Source organism: Eptatretus burgeri, chromosome 7, assembly GCF_056783735.1.
Source record: "Eptatretus burgeri isolate ZD-2024b chromosome 7, Ebu_testis_v1, whole genome shotgun sequence".
NCBI lineage: Eukaryota > Metazoa > Chordata > Myxini > Myxiniformes > Myxinidae > Eptatretus > Eptatretus burgeri.
In genome coordinates, this window is record NC_140967.1 from 53,250,636 (window position 1) to 53,268,993 (window position 18,358).

The 18,358-nt window shown below is 41.2% G+C and overlaps 1 protein-coding gene across 1 annotated transcript in view; it reads right to left on the reverse strand.

Moving 5' to 3' along the window:
* IARS2 (isoleucyl-tRNA synthetase 2, mitochondrial) overlaps positions 1-18,358 on the reverse strand; it is a 128,875-nt gene that overhangs the window by 99,388 nt on the left and 11,129 nt on the right. Inside the window, exons 4-10 of the mRNA XM_085890334.1 lie at positions 17,767-17,918; positions 11,637-11,686; positions 10,992-11,101; positions 10,747-10,837; positions 7,568-7,683; positions 6,489-6,658; positions 1,347-1,437 (exon numbers count right to left, since the gene is read on the reverse strand). Coding sequence (XP_085746460.1) covers positions 1,347-1,437; positions 6,489-6,658; positions 7,568-7,683; positions 10,747-10,837; positions 10,992-11,101; positions 11,637-11,686; positions 17,767-17,918 — 780 coding nt within the window. The remainder of the gene's footprint in view (positions 1-1,346; positions 1,438-6,488; positions 6,659-7,567; positions 7,684-10,746; positions 10,838-10,991; positions 11,102-11,636; positions 11,687-17,766; positions 17,919-18,358) is intronic.

Here is an 18,358-nt window from a genome sequence, read left to right on the forward strand (position 1 = left end):
CATATTATGCAAAGTAAATAAAATGCTTGCATGACAATTTCTGGATCGGTCGAACTGCCACTGCCCATTTTGGAAAACTATGTGCAGCATCAAACACAAGATGACCAATGTCTCACGTCAATGCCCGTGGGCTTCCCAAAGGTGTTGGTCCACTAGTAAATAGTCGGACCCCGACATTCACAGTTCCGCTGTGTCGCGGACCCTGCATACTTGCGGTTCACAAAATGTGACCTGCTTCTACATTCACGGCCCTGTGCCTCACGTATTTGGGGATTTTTTTCACATTTTATCATGGCCGTATTTGTGGGTTTTTTAGCAGGTTCATTTGCAGGGTTTTTTTTTCCCTGTTTTCATAGGAATATTTGCAGTTTTTCATGTGATTTTTGATTTTGTCTTTTGAATCATGAACCGCTGGGAACCTATCCCCCTTTTTCCAATTGAAACAATGCCCTGACATTCGCGGATTCAACATTTGTGGCATTTTTCAGGAATGTATCCCGCGCGAATGTTGTGGTCCAACAGTTTTTAAATGCAATCGGTTCGATCCCCAACAGAGTGTAGATCTTTGAATGCACAGGTGCAGTCAAACTTCCACCACCACTTTCCCAGCCGAGGGAGTGACGCACCACCCACCCGAGTAAATCTGAGATGAGGGGTGGGCATACTCACGTGAAGTATGATGCTCGCTCAGCGAATGCGTAATCATTTCACGTTTTTATATCAATTTGGTTAAGTCCAGAAAGGTTTGATTGTGACATTGACCTTATACATGTTAAGATAATGCGGTGAAGCAAATTTCAAGGAAATTTGCCCAGGGGTTTGGAAACATATATGGAACAAACAAACAAGCAATCTTCCTCAATATATTTTACACTTAAATTTTTTTTATAAAAGATCGGGTTATTTACACTTCAATAAAACATCAAGAATATTATTGTTTACAGTTGTAGCAAAACTCACCTCGGGAGTACAACACAGCAAAAATGGACTAAATAGCCACCTCATTTCCCTTTTTAAGGTCGTACAGGATTGTACAACCACTCCTTACACTCCATGTACTTATGTAGTAGTTCTTCTATTAATTTCCAATCTGCATATGGAATACAAATACTTAAATACAATTGGTTTGATTCCCAGAGTACCACGTTGGTGTTTGAACAGGAAGGGCAAGCCAGCCTCTGCCCCTCTCCTCACCGAGAAGGGAACCTCACATATGACGCTCGATTGCCCAAAGTGCCTTTATTTTTGTGTTGCCATCAATTTGATTAAGAATCGAAGTGTGTGTTTCAAAAACAATTTATCTTCTTCCTACATTGTTGTATCCAGCCATCACATGCCATCCTTACCAGCCAGATTTCCTTGCTCCATGACAAATTTTCCAACAAGTTCTTCTCCAGCATTTTCAGTAAATATCCCATCTTCATTCACAAGGCATTCCTATGATTGACAAATAAATGAAAAGGAAGCATTAGCACTAAAACGATGAACACAGCAATCAATGTCCCATCCCAAGAGAGTTCACGTAAATGGGATAAAACGTACTTGTATCATTGGTAAATTTGTCTTAACAGGGAAAATGTTCAGTGACAAATTATCAAAATGTCATGATATGTAACCACATTATTTTGGTCCATGTACAGTGTATTTGCTCACAAGGAAAAGCTGATACAAATGCAAAGCTGCCCATTTTTCTGTGGATCTGTATTTTCATTCCCTTATATCTTTTACATCGTGACAAAGGAACATTGTATGGCCATCAAATCTGACAGACATAACGGGTGCCTCATAGGAAGTGTCCTGGAGGAGATATTTGCAATGGCTTATGTAATCAAAACCAAATTTAGCACATAAAACAGGGGAGGGTAGAAAAATAGAGGGGGGATTGTAATTTTGGGAGGGGTGGGGGTGGGGGTGGAGTGTGCGAAGGGAAGAGGTGGGTCTCTATAGTTGTGATCTGGCTATTCACATCAGCCCATAGGGCTGCAGTGCTGGTGGTCCATGGTGATTTGTTGAAAAAGTTAAGTTATCATACTAGCTTATATAATTTGTTTCAATATCAGGGGGATTTGGAATAGTCCAAAGGGAGGATCTCTATAATGGCTTGGGTGATCAAACTTGGTTAGGATATTGTAGTTGCCATGGAAGGTGAGGGGGGGGGGGTTAATAATGAAAAAAAATGAAATTGATCGTGAACAAACTTTTCAAGGATAGTGCATGCCCCCATAAAGAGTAAAATAAAGGGGGGGTGGAGGTTTTTGGAAGAGGGTAGAGGCTAGTTTGTGGTCTTGAGAACAGTGGGGGCATAGCATGTGGACCTCTCTCGGATTTGCCACTTGTTTCACGAACTTGTATGAAATTCTTGTAGGACCTTCATACCGGAGTGTAGTGTTGCCAAAGCTTACCCAAGCGGTGCTCCGGCAACTCAATCCATCCGAGGTGGAGCAAAGCTCCACAACAGATTAAAATAAATTAAAAATAAAAACACCCACGTTCACGGTCGGTTGAGTTATTGTCCTTTGTCTTTCATGCCAATTAATCAGCGTCAAAGTTTGTCACAAAGCTTGGATAAGACAATACACATTGGCCACTGTCGAGGGAGCAATATTATAATATTACAGGTTATAGGCAATGCATTACACAGATCCGTATGAATTGCCATATAGAGCATGGTCCAGAAACGAGACGAACCTTCCAACCATTTGAGATCCAGATTTGGTGAATTATCTTATGTTTACGAGTTCAAAAGTATTTACATCATGGAAGGCATGGTAAACTTTGGATGACTACAACCAGTTGATATCTGGAAAGGGTAGAGGTGGGAAAATCAGTGATGCAGCTGTTGTTATGAACAATGGCTTATATTGTATGAGCAATGGTAGGCCTATAATAAATCAATGACAGACTCAGGTTGGCAGAGCAGATAAGGATGACATCATAGATGTGAACATCATGGTTACCTGCTCTGTCCCCTTACCTGAATGTTTATTCAGCCCCAAAGCTTTATCTTCTTTCATCAATTCCAAGAAAGCATCAACTAATGTGAAAGACAACTGAAGAACTAATAACAACAGACATGACGCCCCGTTTAACATCCATCCGTCGGACGGCTGGTGGAGGTATGCGCTCTACCGAGTGCTGTTCTAGTAAGCTATATAAACTGCGTTCAATTTCTAAATCAGCAAATAAGAAAAAAAAAAAAACTTTTCCATGGTGGTGTTTGTTCTGGACCTCATGCTCCGATACTTTCTTTTTGCCCCTTCTTAGACACACCAGTGCACGGTCCATGGGAACACAGTACTACTCCTGTCTTTCAATGCCCTATCTCAGCGAGTGTATTAGTACCAACGAGTATGTATCCCGATTCCATAATCTTTCAGTTTTCGCATCTTGCATCTGTTATATTGAAATTATTTGACAAAGTATTGATTATAAGGGACCAGAAAACAATTAAATAACGATGCAGACAGAGTATATTGATTAATTTGGGTGAACCACATCCGTTTTCATTATTTTCAGCATTAATAAGTTACACTACCGGTTGAAAGTTTTAGAACACCGCCTTTTTTCCAGTTTTTACTGAAATTTAAGCAGTTTAATGTTTCAACGTACTCTGAAATGAAAGCATAGAACAAATAAACAATTGCAGATAAAAAAAAGAAATCATGGAATCACTTTGTTGAACAAAATTTAATCTAAATTTTTAACTCATCAAAGTAGCCACCTTTTGTAGATACTGTATAACAGCCGAACATACTCGAGGAATTCTTTAAACAACGGAAATCAAATATTGTCCGGAAAGTTCTTCTCAACACTGTTGCAGAAGTTCCCACAAATGTGTTGCACTTGTAGGTGGCTTTGCTTTCAACCTTCTGTCAAGTTTATCCCAAACCAACTCGATTGGGGTTTAAGTCTGGAGACTGTGCTGGCCATTCTATGATTTGAAGCCTAACGTCTTGTTCTTTTCTTCTAAGGTAGTTCTGGCATAGCCTGGAGGTATGTTTTGGGTCGTTATCTTGCTGTAGGATGAACCCCTGACCAACTCGGCATAGACGAGAGGTTATTTCATGACGCTGCAAAATGCTGTGGTAGCCCTTTTGGTGCAGGGTGCCAGTCACTCTGCACAAGTCGCTGACTCTGGATCCAGCAAAAGAGCCCCAGATCATCACCCTTCCTCCTCCATGTTTGACAGTTGGTGTCAACCACTGAGGAACCATCCTTTCCCCTAATTGACGGCGTACAAAAACCCTGTGTGATGAAACGAAGATTTCAAATTTTGATTCATTGGTCCAGAAGACCTTCTTCCAGTTTTCAGTTGTCCACTAGCAGTGCTTCATGGACCGGGCAAGCCTCTTTTTCTTATTTTGCCATCTTAGCAAAGGCTTTCTTACTGCCACTCGACCTGTCAAACCTGCAGCTCGAAGTCTTCTCTTCACAGATGAAACTGAGACTTCCTTACTTCGAACAGTGTTAAGCTGTGCTTGAAGCTGCTGTCCTGTGAGCTGCCTATGACGCAAGATGTTGACTCTCAGAAACTTGTCCTCTGATTGTGTTGTGGCTTTGGGTCTGCCAGACCTCTTCCTGTCAGAATTTCCTCCAGTTTCCAAATGCCTTTTGATGGTGTAGGAAACTGTACTCACTGAGACATTGGCTTCTTTACAATTTCTCAAAAGGAAAGACCCACACTTTTAATGGTTATAATGGTCTGTCTGTCTTCCTTTGTCAATTGTCTTTTTCTCACCATTATCATAGCAATGTATTACTTCCTGCAGTGCAATATTGTCCAAATAATGCTTCAGAGGGTGCAGCAACACAGTCTGTTCCAACATTGCTTTGATACAGACAGAGGGTTTGTAACTAATCAACAAAAGTTGGGACACCTGTAGGAATTGTTTGCATCAACTTTCAAGGCTTAATTTACTTCCATTGCTGCAGAACAGCTGCAGTTGCTGACCCATTACTTGTTCCCTGAAAAAGAGCCTTTTTTAACATCTCTGAAATTTGCATTATTTTTCAGTTTTTGGGAACCTAAAAATTTTTTTTTAACCTCTGGCAGTTTACCGCTAAGCTTTGTACCATTTCAGGTTATTCAATGGACTTGAACTGCTTAAATTTCAGTAAAAACTGGAAAAATGGGGGTGTTCTAAAACTTTTGACTGGTGGTGTAGGTCAATAAGTTTTTGATCATTTCAACTCTATCAGTGAAGCCTTTTCCACATTATCACACATATGTACTTCCGGGTCTTCCAAGGTCACTTGCCTGGAATGGTGTGTGCTGCACATTTAATTTGTATGCGCCGAATCTGTTCTGTTCTTGTGTATGGCAGCTTGGCTGCCAGGGTAGCTATCATTTCTTGGAAGTGCGGCTGTGCAGCTGATGCTGTGCCCCTATACCAGTACACTGGTACTCCTTTCACCAACCTCAGAAGGATGACAGTCTGAGTCAACCCCACCTGGTGCTTATTCAGCAGCCAACAGGGCTCAAACTCAGGATCCTAAGGTCCTTAACTAGCCTCCCTAACCACGAAGCCAACACCAGGCTTATGCGCTGAATGGGGACCATGCACTCCAGTTATAGTATGCAACTCTATAGATTACAGTAAATCTGAAATAGACTGTGGACTCGTTAACTCATTGGGTCCTTCCAAGAACACAGATGGGCAGAGCAGATAAAGAATTTCTAGATCTAGTCCAGGATTGCATTCAGAGGTCTGAGGGGGAGTGTGCAGTGAGATTTATTTTCAAATAATTATCTGAATCTGATGGATAAGCCAAGTTGCAGGTAGTACAGGATTTAAGGACATGTAAACCACAACACATTGTTACATGTGGGGTACTGGTTAGTTATTAAAGTACACGGACTTGGCATGGACCATGTGCTCACGGAGGATAGATAATTTTCAACAGTACCAAGGACTTCACGTTTAAATCAAATTATTCTGTTCTTGTACACCGATGGAAGTCGGCGTTGTTTGTGATAGAGGTTATCTTGGTTAAGCATACCGTTAAGTGATCTATCCTTCCTGTCGAACAGGCAGGAGCCAGATAAGGTAAGGCAAAAGGACCCTCGAGATGGTCATTAATACATCGCCCCAGCGTGTAACACGGAAATGCCATTCCATTCTTCACCCACCTCCCCATCCCCTTCCTCCTCCCTCCGGCATCTGTGCAGGCCGTTATCCCTCCCAGGTACCATTGTTGTGGAAATCGGCAATTGGCATCCATTCATCACATCTCATTTAGTTGCACTCAAATCTCTTCGGTTAGCTGTTGATGAGGATTATATGAAGTAAAAAGAGTTTACTTCATATAATTTGAAAAGGAGGAGGCCACTGTGTGGCGACACTTGAAAATTCAAATAATCCGTCAACCACTTGAACGCAAGTGGTAAATGAATAACTGCAAAAGCAATGTTGTGAACACAAAAGTCAATGTTGCACCCCAACAACCTCATGATCAAAGCGACAATTGGACAAGTGCAATGCAAGTACCACAGGTAGCTGATGGTGAGAAGCCACATTGTAATCCTCCATCCCATGAGCTGGAGCAATGTGTACAAGTCCTGTTCCCTTTTCAATTGTCACATGGTTGCTTGGCAAGAGTGGTATCTCTTTCATTGGAATGGTGGGGTGCCGACAGGCCCCACCTTCAAGCTTCAAACCTGGTGCAACACAAGTTAACATATTTTGGGCATGCATTACTAGACAATGTTTTTGAGGTAGCTTGAGGCAACAACTACCTTACATATTTGCCAAAATACAGCCAAAAGTGCTTATAATCTTTCAAGTCAGAAAAAAAATTGACAAGTTATGAGTCTCACAGTACTGAAGCATTGCAAAAATTAAAGGTGAAAATAACAAATATGTCGATTTGTTCAGTCTTTAAGTGTCCTAAATGAGCTGAAGAAATACACGGATGTCTCCTAGTGTCCTTGTCCTACACGGTTTGTGTGTCTGTCACACACACACACACACACACACACACACACACACACACACACACACACACACACACACACACACACACACACACACACACACACACACACACACACACACACACACACACGTTATTGTGTCCTTACTGAGTCTGCAAGGTCAGTGGTTAGATTCCTGGCCGAATTATACCAAAGACTGAAAAATGGTACTTGCTGCTTCCTTCGCTTGATACTCAGCATTTAGAGGGTGGAGCACAGACAAACCCCATGGGTTGGCGATCTTTCAGGAGGGAGATTGCTTCCAAAAAGTGCCCACTGACTACAGAGAGAAAAAAGCACCACCACGACATGATGCCGGTACCTTGTGCGTTCCAGAAAGTTTCTTCCCCCAAAGCCATCAGCTGTTTTGTGTGATGTAAAGTCCTGTGTTGTCTACCGTCTCAGTATGCATGTTAGATTGTGAGTGCATGATTTGTATGTGATATCCCTTCCGTGAACCTTCGAAAAAAAAAAAAAAACTCAAAAATTAATTTTTTTTAAAGTGATGCCGCCTCACCTGAATACTAAATTTTACGATCGATTTTCCTGAAAACACAATGCCCATGTTTATCGTGATGAAATGAACAAACATACCACTAAATGTTTGCAGGACTTCAAGTTTCATGCCAAGAGAATCAGCAAGAGATGGCACCCTCTCGACAGCCACAAGGAGGCACTCTCCCAAGCTGTCACATTTGGCTAAACAGTAGCTGTAATGGAGAGTCGCACAGATCCTTGGAAAGCTAACCAAATCAGTACGATGCATACTCAGTGAGGCAAACTTAGGTTACACAAATAATTTTATATTCCACTTACTATTTTGAATTTTGACAACAATTGCAAAAGTAAATGGTATTTAAAAAAGGGAGACTATCCCATTTGAGGTACTGAATACACTTGCACAGCACTCCTGGAATCAGCTGAACAGAGAATATTCCTTGATGCATCTTTTCAGCTTCACTTCAAATGCCACATTCAGGTATCCGTTTGGCTGAAACCAATTGGCCTGATTCAAATACAATACTTCCTGTGTATTGTTGCATCTACGGCCCGTCGCCACAAAAGCTGAAAACAATGGGGTATGAGGTCGCAAACGGCCAAAACAGTTTTAACTTGCAGACTGATGGTGAACTGCTTCTACCACCAGTGAGTGGTCACTCCTCCACACTTTGGAAACCCGTTAAAGGAAATGACTTGGTTCAAAATTTCTTTCATCCAATTTAATTCAATTAAGCTGGACCATTGCGAATGTGCGAGGCACAGAGGTGTTTTTAGAAATTATAAATGATTTATTAAGAGACAGCACATTTAAATGGACTCTCACATGAAGACAAATGATAAATAAACACACAAAACCCCATGCACCCTCAAAGATCCCACAGTCACGTGTCGATCATTCACGAAGAGGCAGGTAAGGGTGACTGAAACAAGATCAGAAAGTGCCAGGTTGTACGGGGCAGCGGCTTGTCGAGCAAGCCGTAAAAGCTCATGGATCCCCTCAAAGAGTGCGTCTCTGTAACTCATCCAGTACTCAACTCTAACTGCTAGCATGCCCCTTCTCCACCCCCTTCCCCTCCTCCCAAATTCTGAAGCATTGCCATCTCAGCCTTCTAGCCAACAATCAGGCACTCCCTGGCCAGCACCTTCTCAGTTCTGGACTGCTTGCTTCGCACCTCTTAAAAGCGTCGAGTCTGAGCACGCCTCACGACAAACCACGCTGCACCACTCTCCAGTTTTAGGGAAGCACCATTCAGCCCCCAGGGCAGCGGCACACACAAGCACATGCATCAATAATGGGAGAGGAGAAAATGACAAACGAGGAACCTGTGCGACACGTGGCCCACCGACGCTCTACAGACTGCTATATTTATCTTTAACGTGGATGTTATCATTCTTCCTAATCAACAATATGGTACAAGGGGGTAATACTGCACAGGCTATTTCATTATAAATACATCTGGTACAATGACGAATTTCTGCTATAAATAGACGAAGAAATCTGCAATTTAAAAAAAATAACATTTAGGTATTAAAAAAACAAAAGCACCGACTCTCAAAAGAAAGAGAGACGTGTATCCTGAGCCAGTCCTTTTAAAACCTCGATGCTCATCTATTAACAAAACATTCTTTTTTTTATTTACACAATGCCACCTAGTAAAACAACGTTTTTATTTTTCAGACCGTGTGGGGACATCATTTTAATTGATGAAAAAAATACTCTCATCATCAATAACATCATTTAAATGTTGCACCACCTTGCACATGGATCATGATCTGCTTAATCTTGCAACAACTTAAATTATTCATGTACACATGCTCTGTACAGTGTCGGTTCTGCCAAATCAGTTTCTTCACCGGGTTTACAATCCCAGATGGGTCACCACTCTAACACAGAGCTATACTTGGTCTCGCCCCAAAGGGGATTGCAAGACAATTGTGGTGTGTGGTGTGTGGTGTGTGTGTGTGTGCATCTTCATATTTTCTCAATTTTTCCCCACGCCCCCTGAAACCACTTGGCCAAGCGATGTGAAGCTTGAAACATAGGAGGGATATTTTTTGACAACTCTGACATCGCAGGTCAAATGGTATGGCAGCCATATTGGATTAAAGTTAAAAAAAAAAAAATTACACAACTTCTACAAAACAACTCAACAAAAAAATTTGAAACATGGCATATGTCATCAACTCTCCATGGGGTATATAGGGTGATAACGATTATAAAGTGGTATTCTAGCAATAACTGGTCGAATCAAAATCCTTATCTGAAAAATGTGAGCCAATGTGAATGAACAATTAAATGTATGATGAAATCGATCACATAGTTTGGTGGCCATATTGGACTGAAAATAAAAACGAAAAAATTATTCTTCATCAAAACCACTTAACAGATCGATGCGAAACTTGACATTATATATATATATGATCGACTAACCGTGGGAAATATAGTATGAAAATTTTAATGTCATTAGACATGTGGTCTGGCAGCCATGTTGGATTTAAGCTTAAACCTTAAAAATCTTCTCTGAAAATGCTGAACAGAGCGAAGTGAAACACACATACATTCAAAGTGTGGTGGCTTAGACCCCAGCCATAACTGCTTGCAGTTATAAAGCATGCTTTTGGTTTCATATTAATCTCAATTAATGCAAATTAGCCTAAATGTGCACAAAAGTTGTTGTTAAATATACTAAGAATCAATCATTAATCAAAAAGCTCCTGATAATGGCAATGTATGTGACTTTATAGGGTGCATGGATGATAATGGTATATGGGCCATAATATCAGTGGGCCATCATTGTCGCGTGTTCAGTTAACGATGGTATTTTTGTTCAGAAAGAGCATGCAAGGCGAAAGTATGCATTCTATGAATTTCACTGGTTATAATCATTAAATTGACATTCTCTTAGTTTGTCAATAACAAATAATCAAAGACTTAAGCCATAACTTTGCTTTCAATAGTTACTGATTTTAGTTTGGGCAGCTGTTAAATTTGGGTAACTTCTTTATAGCCAAACAAAATGCTACGATTTTATACAAACAATGATTTTTATGACTGATCATTGTCAAGCTTTTCACCGACATACCCTTAAATGGTAATAGCAGGGTAGCAACAACTTCAATGTAATTATTATATATTGCCGAAGAGTTCATGAATCTCAGTTAATACAAAGAAAAGAATTGTCCTCATATCAGGAAACAGGTCATTTGATTTCACTTGTATCCATGCAAATCTTCCAGAAACTTTCAAAGGAAACCATTTAAAAAGTTCTTACTTGACATTTGGCAAAAAGCAAACAGCCTCATTGGCTGGAATAGTCCATGGCTGGGTGGTCCAAACAACCACACTGATGTCAGCAGCAGGATCTATGGACACAAGAGGAAAATATCAACAAAACAGTGACAGACAAAGACATGAACAGCAAACTTAAATTCCAAATTTATGTGTCAAAGACTGAAACGGTAGCAAATTGTATGTGTGCAAGCAGTCTAGCTTGAATGCCAGTTTTTTGAAACTCACCAAAGACATCAGATAACTTGGAAGGACGTTTCGACAATGGAAACTTGACATAAGTTGCTCTGCTAACATGCTCATCATTGTATTCCAATTCTGCTTCAGCCAAAGCTGTTCTGTGTTCACATGACAGTACTAGAAGTCAGGAAGAAGCAAGGAATGAAGCAATCTATTTAGCAGTTTCTGTGACTTCTAAACTATCCATAATCATCTGATCGCAATATCATTAAACTTTTGTGGGATGTCTTGGATGGCACATAGCTGAGCATAGACACTTTCTAAAAATGGTATTGCTCAACATACATACAAGGGTTAAGGAAAAGAGAACAAGGGAAGTGCAGAAAAGAAAAAAGGAAGTTAAAAGTTAGGAGATTAAAAATAAAGAAAAGAAAAGAAAGATAATCAAGAATAATAAAAGGAATATGGAAGAGGGAGAACATTTTAACCAATTCTGCTCATGATACAAGAAAATTATTCCAAAAAATACAGTTCAAGATACCTTGTGGTATTTCTAGAGAATTGCAGAATAAGTGTGCATAGGTACAAACTCAATTGGTGTTCCTACCGACAATCAAATCACTACTCTGTTTGTGATGAGGCAATATATTTTGATACAAATGACAGAATAGCACAATTCCATAGTTCTCTTACTTGGTAGCAGGAGACCAGAAGACTGGCTTGAAGGCTTGATATATATAGCCCTGAAACACAATAATTATGTTGCTCACATAGCAGCCCCATAAAAGGCTATATTGTGCTTTAATTCTATTAAATTCTATACCCCATATTCTATTGCAATTTACCTTAATATAACTCAAAGCAACAGCCAAATCATCTGACCCCCTTTCAAACAGGGGGAAAAAACAAAGATTATATTCTGCCAAATGGTTCATACATAATGCACCTTGTACATGAGAAATGCATTTTAAAAGAATAACTCTTCCAGTCAAAAACATTAGTCATATATAACAAACTTGAGCAACTATTCCAAGCTAAATAGTACTGCAGCATAGCAAACCAATTGTTCGACTTTTCATAAAAGCACCAAAATTAGTACGTATGTTGACCAATGTATTCTGGACAATTCTGGATATGGAGCCACTCGAGATTTTGCCTTGGTCAGCTTTGGCGGCCATTCTACTTTAACAACATGGGATATCTGTCATTGTTATTCTCTTTGTAGGTTTCTCAGAGGTGATAAATACTCCATGTGATGTGCATTTACAAAGGAAAACAATACAAATGTCATTTGTGTTGATTTATTATATTTCCAAGCATTGTATTGGGGAAAATGGTCATTTTTATGGGAAAATCCATTTTCGCACACAGCATCAGTGACAGGTTCAGAAGTATTTTGTTGTGGTGGTGCCAATCCAAATGCCAATGAGGAGACACGTCACCATGAAGAAACACCGCGTGCACAGGAAGCATTTGCCAAAGATGTACAATCACTTGTGGCTGTCAATGAAAAGCTGGGGAATCCCTTCAAGGAGGATAGTCCAGATTTGCTGGTCCTAGACACCAAGGAGATTGCCGATCCTGCAGTGATTGAAACGGTTCGCACTGCCAAGCAGATTGGGCAAGAACAGTTTCAGGCATACTCAAAGGATTGCCTCATCGACAGAACCAAGACTATTGACGAACCTATGAAGGGGAACAAACTCCCCCTCTTTGGAACAGACAGAAGACCAAAAGCACCCAAAGGAAAGGAAGCATCTGTGAAGAATGATATGGCCTTATTTGCAAGGTTCTACATAGGCTGCCTGAACCGCGATGGGAACCTGGACGAATTCTTCAGTCATGAAAATCAAGCATGCCCTCCCGCGTTATCAGATGCAGGTAAGCTACACCTGGGTAGCAAAAGAGACTTGCTGGTGTGCCTTGAAGGCGTTGCTGAAGCTCAGTCTGATGCACTTGCTGTCACTTCCATTGTCCTTGACGGCGCCGTCATCGTGAAGATGTTGAAGCCTGGCACTGCCAAGACTTTGAAGAATATGCCCACCAAGTCTTCATCCCATACGTCGAGGGGAAGCTGCGTCGTGCTTCACCTCTCAACCTCATTTGGGATAGCTACAAAGATGGCTCCTTGAAGACGGCGACAAGGGAGAAATGAGGAAAAGGGGCGTGACGGCACGTGGTGAGCACCGCAGCCATGCCAGGAAACTGGCAGAGTTTCCTACGTGTCGACGCAAACAAGGTGGAGCTCTTCACCTTCCTGTCCAATGTGCTGGTGCAGTCCTTCCATGACGAGGCAAGGGAGCTGGTAGTCACTGATGGTGAAGCAGTCATCTGCTTTCCAAGGCAGGAAGATGAAAGCTCTCTGGCTCCATGCGGTCAAGAAGAGGCGGACACTCGCATCATGCGACATGTGGCCCATGCTGCAGAACATGACCACCGTCGGATTCAAGTTAGAACCGTAGACACAGACGTCGTCGTCTTGGCCGTGATGGTAGCCCAGGCACTACCATGCGTGGATGAACTCTGGATTGCCTTTGGGATGGGCAAGAACTACCGCTACATCCCTGCCCATGAAATAGCTGCCTCCCTCGGTCCACAGAAGGCACGTGCCCTCCCTGTCTTCCACGCCATGACCGGATGTGACACTATCGGCATTCGTGGGGCATGGGAAGAAATCTGCCTGGGCCACATGGAACTCGTTTCCAGAACTGACAGATTCTCTTGTGACCCTGACCATCACGCCAGTCAACATCAAAATGACACAATGCACTGCATTGAAAGGTTTGTGGTGCTCCTCAATGACCGCACCAGTCCATATACGGACGTCATCGAGGCCAGAAAGAAACTCTTCGCCAAGAGGAACTCCGTCCAGGGCATCCCACCTACCTACGATGCTTTGGAACAGCATGTGAAGAGATCAGTCTTCCAGGGTGGCTTTGTCTGGGGGCAGGTCTTGGTCTCAACCCGTGCTTCCATCACCCACAAGCTGGGACTGGCGGCAAACAGAGGATGGGTCCTACGAACCGCTCTGGACCACACTCCCTGAGGCTTCAAAAAGCTGCTTTGAGCTGGTGTCGTGCGGCTGCACAAAAGGCTGCAGAAACCGCTGCAAATGCAAGAAGGCTAATCTGCAATGCACTGAACTGTGTGCTTGTGAAGGAGAATGCCAGGAGACAGACGCAGTAGACACAGACCGAGATATCGGCCTAGCTTAGAATGTGCAAATGCAAAGTCGCATTGCTTGTAAAAGTGTTGACTTCTTGATCCAGAGCCAGTACACTTGAGCTCAGAAACTCATATTGTACGAGACTGACGTATGCATGTACCATGTGTCCTGGTAGAATAGTAGTCGACAGTAAACCATAGCCGCTTCAAAGTGAAGTGTGCAATAATTTGACTACATTTTCTGAGTGTCATTATCACAATTATCAGTTCCCTTTTCAAAATAGAGTAAAGTATGTAATCTATAATGCAATTTTTGTTGATTCCAAACCCATTTAATGTGATGAAAATCATTTGACTCTTGTTCTCCAGGCAATAATGGGTAGGTACTTTTCAGCAAAAAGTTTCAGGAGAGCAGCAATTTACAAATCAAATAATGGCTTTTTTACCAAAAATACTGGCTCATATTTGAATACGCCTTTTCATGGTCAATTTACTGAATTTTACACTTTCCTTATATCTACCAACAATACAATAAGAAAATAAGAGCATATAGCCAGCCAATTTCACTAAAGTAGAATGGCGGCCATTTTGGAAAATGGTCGCCGAAGCTGACCAAGGCACAATCTCGGGTGGCTCCATATCTCGAATTGTTCGGAATACATTATTCTACATGTGGACCAATTTTGGTGCTTTTATGCAAATTTGAACAAGTGATCTGAAATATCAGACCACGCTGCTGGACTAAAATGACGAAGCATACCGTATACAGTAATCCCCCGTTTCTCACGGGGGTTACGTTCCAAACCTCCCCGCGCTAAGTGAAAATCAGCGATGAATGGACGCCTCCCCCCAAAAAAAAATCGATTCGTCTGGTCTGGTCGGTTTGGGTTTGAGGTGGCTGAGATCGACTAATCTGGTCTGGTCGGTTTGGCAGTGATTGGGTTTGAGGTGCCGGAGATAGACTAGTCTGGTCTGGTAGTGATTGGGTTTGAGGTGCCAGAGATCGACTAGTCTGGTCTGGTCAGTTTTGAAGTGCTGGGTATGAGCAGTGCTCGTCCAACGGCGGCAAACCTTTTTCCTTCCCGAAGCATATATCGAGCACCTTTACCTTAACCTTCTCCTGGAGCGTCCCAGGACCTTCCTCTGGCACTTCGGTTCCTTGCCAGAAGCCTTAGAAGGTGCAGGGCATTTGGGCGGCATCGTGGGGCTTGGAGAAAAAAAAACGTAGAAAATATTCGTAGTTTACAAGCGAAACTTTGTCTCGTGCGTTGTGTGACTGGTCGAGCACCACGCGTTATAATTTATTGCTTAAATAATTTATATTTTATATATTATTACTGCGATGTACCGGGGGAATCCGCAGAAAAAATTAGTTACGTTCCAAGGGAAAACCCGCGATGAACCGGGGCGCGATAGGTGAACCGCGATGAAGCTGGGGTTGACTGTATTTTTGGCCTACAAGTACAAGTAAAATTGGCTAATTTCCCCATTTCTCTTTCCTTCATTCATAGAAAAGTCAAGTTGGAAAGCAAGATGAAGCTATATCAACTACAGTAGTTATTAAAACTGCCAGTCAGTCAGGACAACAGAGGTGTTAATTCCTCTGACACTCAAATGCATTGATGCCTACGGTACTTCTTTAAAACAAGCAAGCATACTTATTATTTAAAACAAGCGACAGAATCATTAATAGCACTGGCTCGAGCATACATGGCACATTATATTTTGTCACAATTCACGACTCCTTAATAAACATAAACACCAGACACATTGTAATACAAGCACTCAATGTTTGTCCACCAAGTTAACATCCGCCATCGAAGATGGACAGAGGTTACTGTTTTCACCCCTGTCTGTTTGTTTGTTTGTTTGTGAACAGTATTACGGAAAAACTCCTGGACGGATTTCGACGAAACTTGGTGGGGGAATTAGGTATGGTCCAAGGATCATGCCATTAGATTTTGGACTTGGCTCAAAGTCCAATATGGCCGCTATGGTGGCCATTTTGAAAAATATATTTGAATTTTTGTTTTTGCATTTCTACATATTTTAAGTGATTTCCAACCAAAAAAAACCAAAATTTTCAAACTTTTTTCAAAAAAATTTCAACTATTTGAAAAATATTTGAATTTTTTTTTTGGCATTCCCACATGTTTTAAGTGATTTCCAACCCCCCCCCCCCAAAAAAAAATTGCTCGAGAAAAAAAGAAAGAAATTTTGCACCTTTTTTTTTCAAAAAAATTTCGATTTTTTTTGGCATTTCTACATGCGTGTCGATCTAGTTTAGTTTATTCAATCGTGGTTCAGTAGAGTCTGATCCGTTTTGACCTACAATGAATAGGATATCATGTTCACTTAAGTGACCGAGCAGTATTGGTGGCGGAGGTTTTGCACTCTACCAATTGCTCCCCGTCTAGTTTTGCAGCTGCGATTTGCCTTCATGGTTTTCTTCATAGTCTGCAATGCATCCTTCGCTTTATGCAAGTCCCAAACACATTGCTCACCGAATCAGCAAACGTTCCAGACAATTATTTATGCACAGTGCACTACACAACATTTTTAAGTTGAAAAATTTCAATACTGTACTCTTTTCTTCTCAATGCAAGATTCATCTTCTTACAAATACTCCTATTTCCCTGGCACTCTGATCACACCATCTCATTGATTTATCACCATATTTTGATTTCACGCCATCTCTGATTTATCACCGTATTTTGATTTCACACCATCTCATTGATTTATTACCGTATTTTGATTTCACACCATCTGATTGATTTAATACCTTATTTTGATTTCACACCATCTCAGATTTATTACCGTATTTTGATTTCACACCATCTCATTGATTTATTACCGATCACACCATCTCGCACCTTGGCGACTAATTATCCGTTCCAGATTTGCCGCACAACCCATTTGATACCTTGATCGAAGATTCCTCGATTCCAGACACACCGCACAACTCACCAAAAGGCTCGATCATTGTGAGGGGAGCGCCCTATCGCTCCGGGCTCACCTACCTTTGCCTCCCCAGCCCACAAATTATTTGAGTGGTCCATCTAATACATGAACACATCTGAGAAGTCAAGACACGAGACCCTTCCTGTAACCCCTCCACACGCACACCTCTCCCATCCTAACAAGCAATCTTAGACCTACAATTTAGCGAGTTCCCCTGTAACTGTTCATTTAATTGTCCATTTCATTTGGGTTGTTTATTGATGTTTAATATTTGCCGCTAATGTGTAGTTAAGTGAGGTTAAAGTTATGGTAGGGTGACCGAAAATGTGCCTTGGGAATGCGTAACCTCGTTATAACACTACATCTATAGGAATATCTCGTCTGCTTAACGTCACACTTTCTAGGAATGCATCCGCAACGTTAAGTGGAAACTTGCTGGAGTGCGTTTTAAATTAACAATTATCCAATTTATTTCAGAAAATAGGTCACAGTTTGCAATTTTTTTTCCAATTCATGCAATTTATTGTCTTACCATACATAGATAAGTCAATTCTGAGTGGAGGCCTGGACTTTTGGGAAAAAATAATTGACTTGTACGCCAAAAAAAATACGATAATTGAATCATCATGACATGGGAAAACACAACATTTCTAAATTAAAGACTTTATGATTGATCAAACAAACATATTTTACCCACCTTGTCATACATATCGAAAAAGAGCTCAAGCTGCTTGGCTACGTATTCTTTCTCAAATGTAGAATAGCAGCCGGAGTCCCAATCAGCCATCACACCCCACCTAATAAATGCTGCTTTCTGTTTTGATATGGTCTCTTCAGCAAACTTTTGTGCTGAAAAGCAAAAGGGAGGTTGTAAAGAGAAGAAAATATAATGAGCAACAATAGATCAGCATTCCAATGGCAACTCAATGAAACCTAAAACAATCGTGAAATTGGAAAAATTTTAAAAACATGCAAAATAAATAAATAAAAATCAGGCTACAAATAGATTGTTCACGTTTATAATGATGATATTAGGGCTTTTCCTGATGTTTGCTTGATATGGTCTCGGTCAAACTCATCGGCTAATTCCAAGCTCCAAGACAATTTTCAGGCCATTATTCAGACTTTAAAAAATTATTACCCTCACCGAAAGAGAGGGTATCGCATTTGGGCTCGTTTGTTTGTCTGCGTTTGTCCACACAGAAACTTCGTGTTTTTCTCCGCACCCACTCAGCAGATCGAGACGAAATTTTCACCATTGGTGCAACTACTCAAAGAGAATGTTCTAA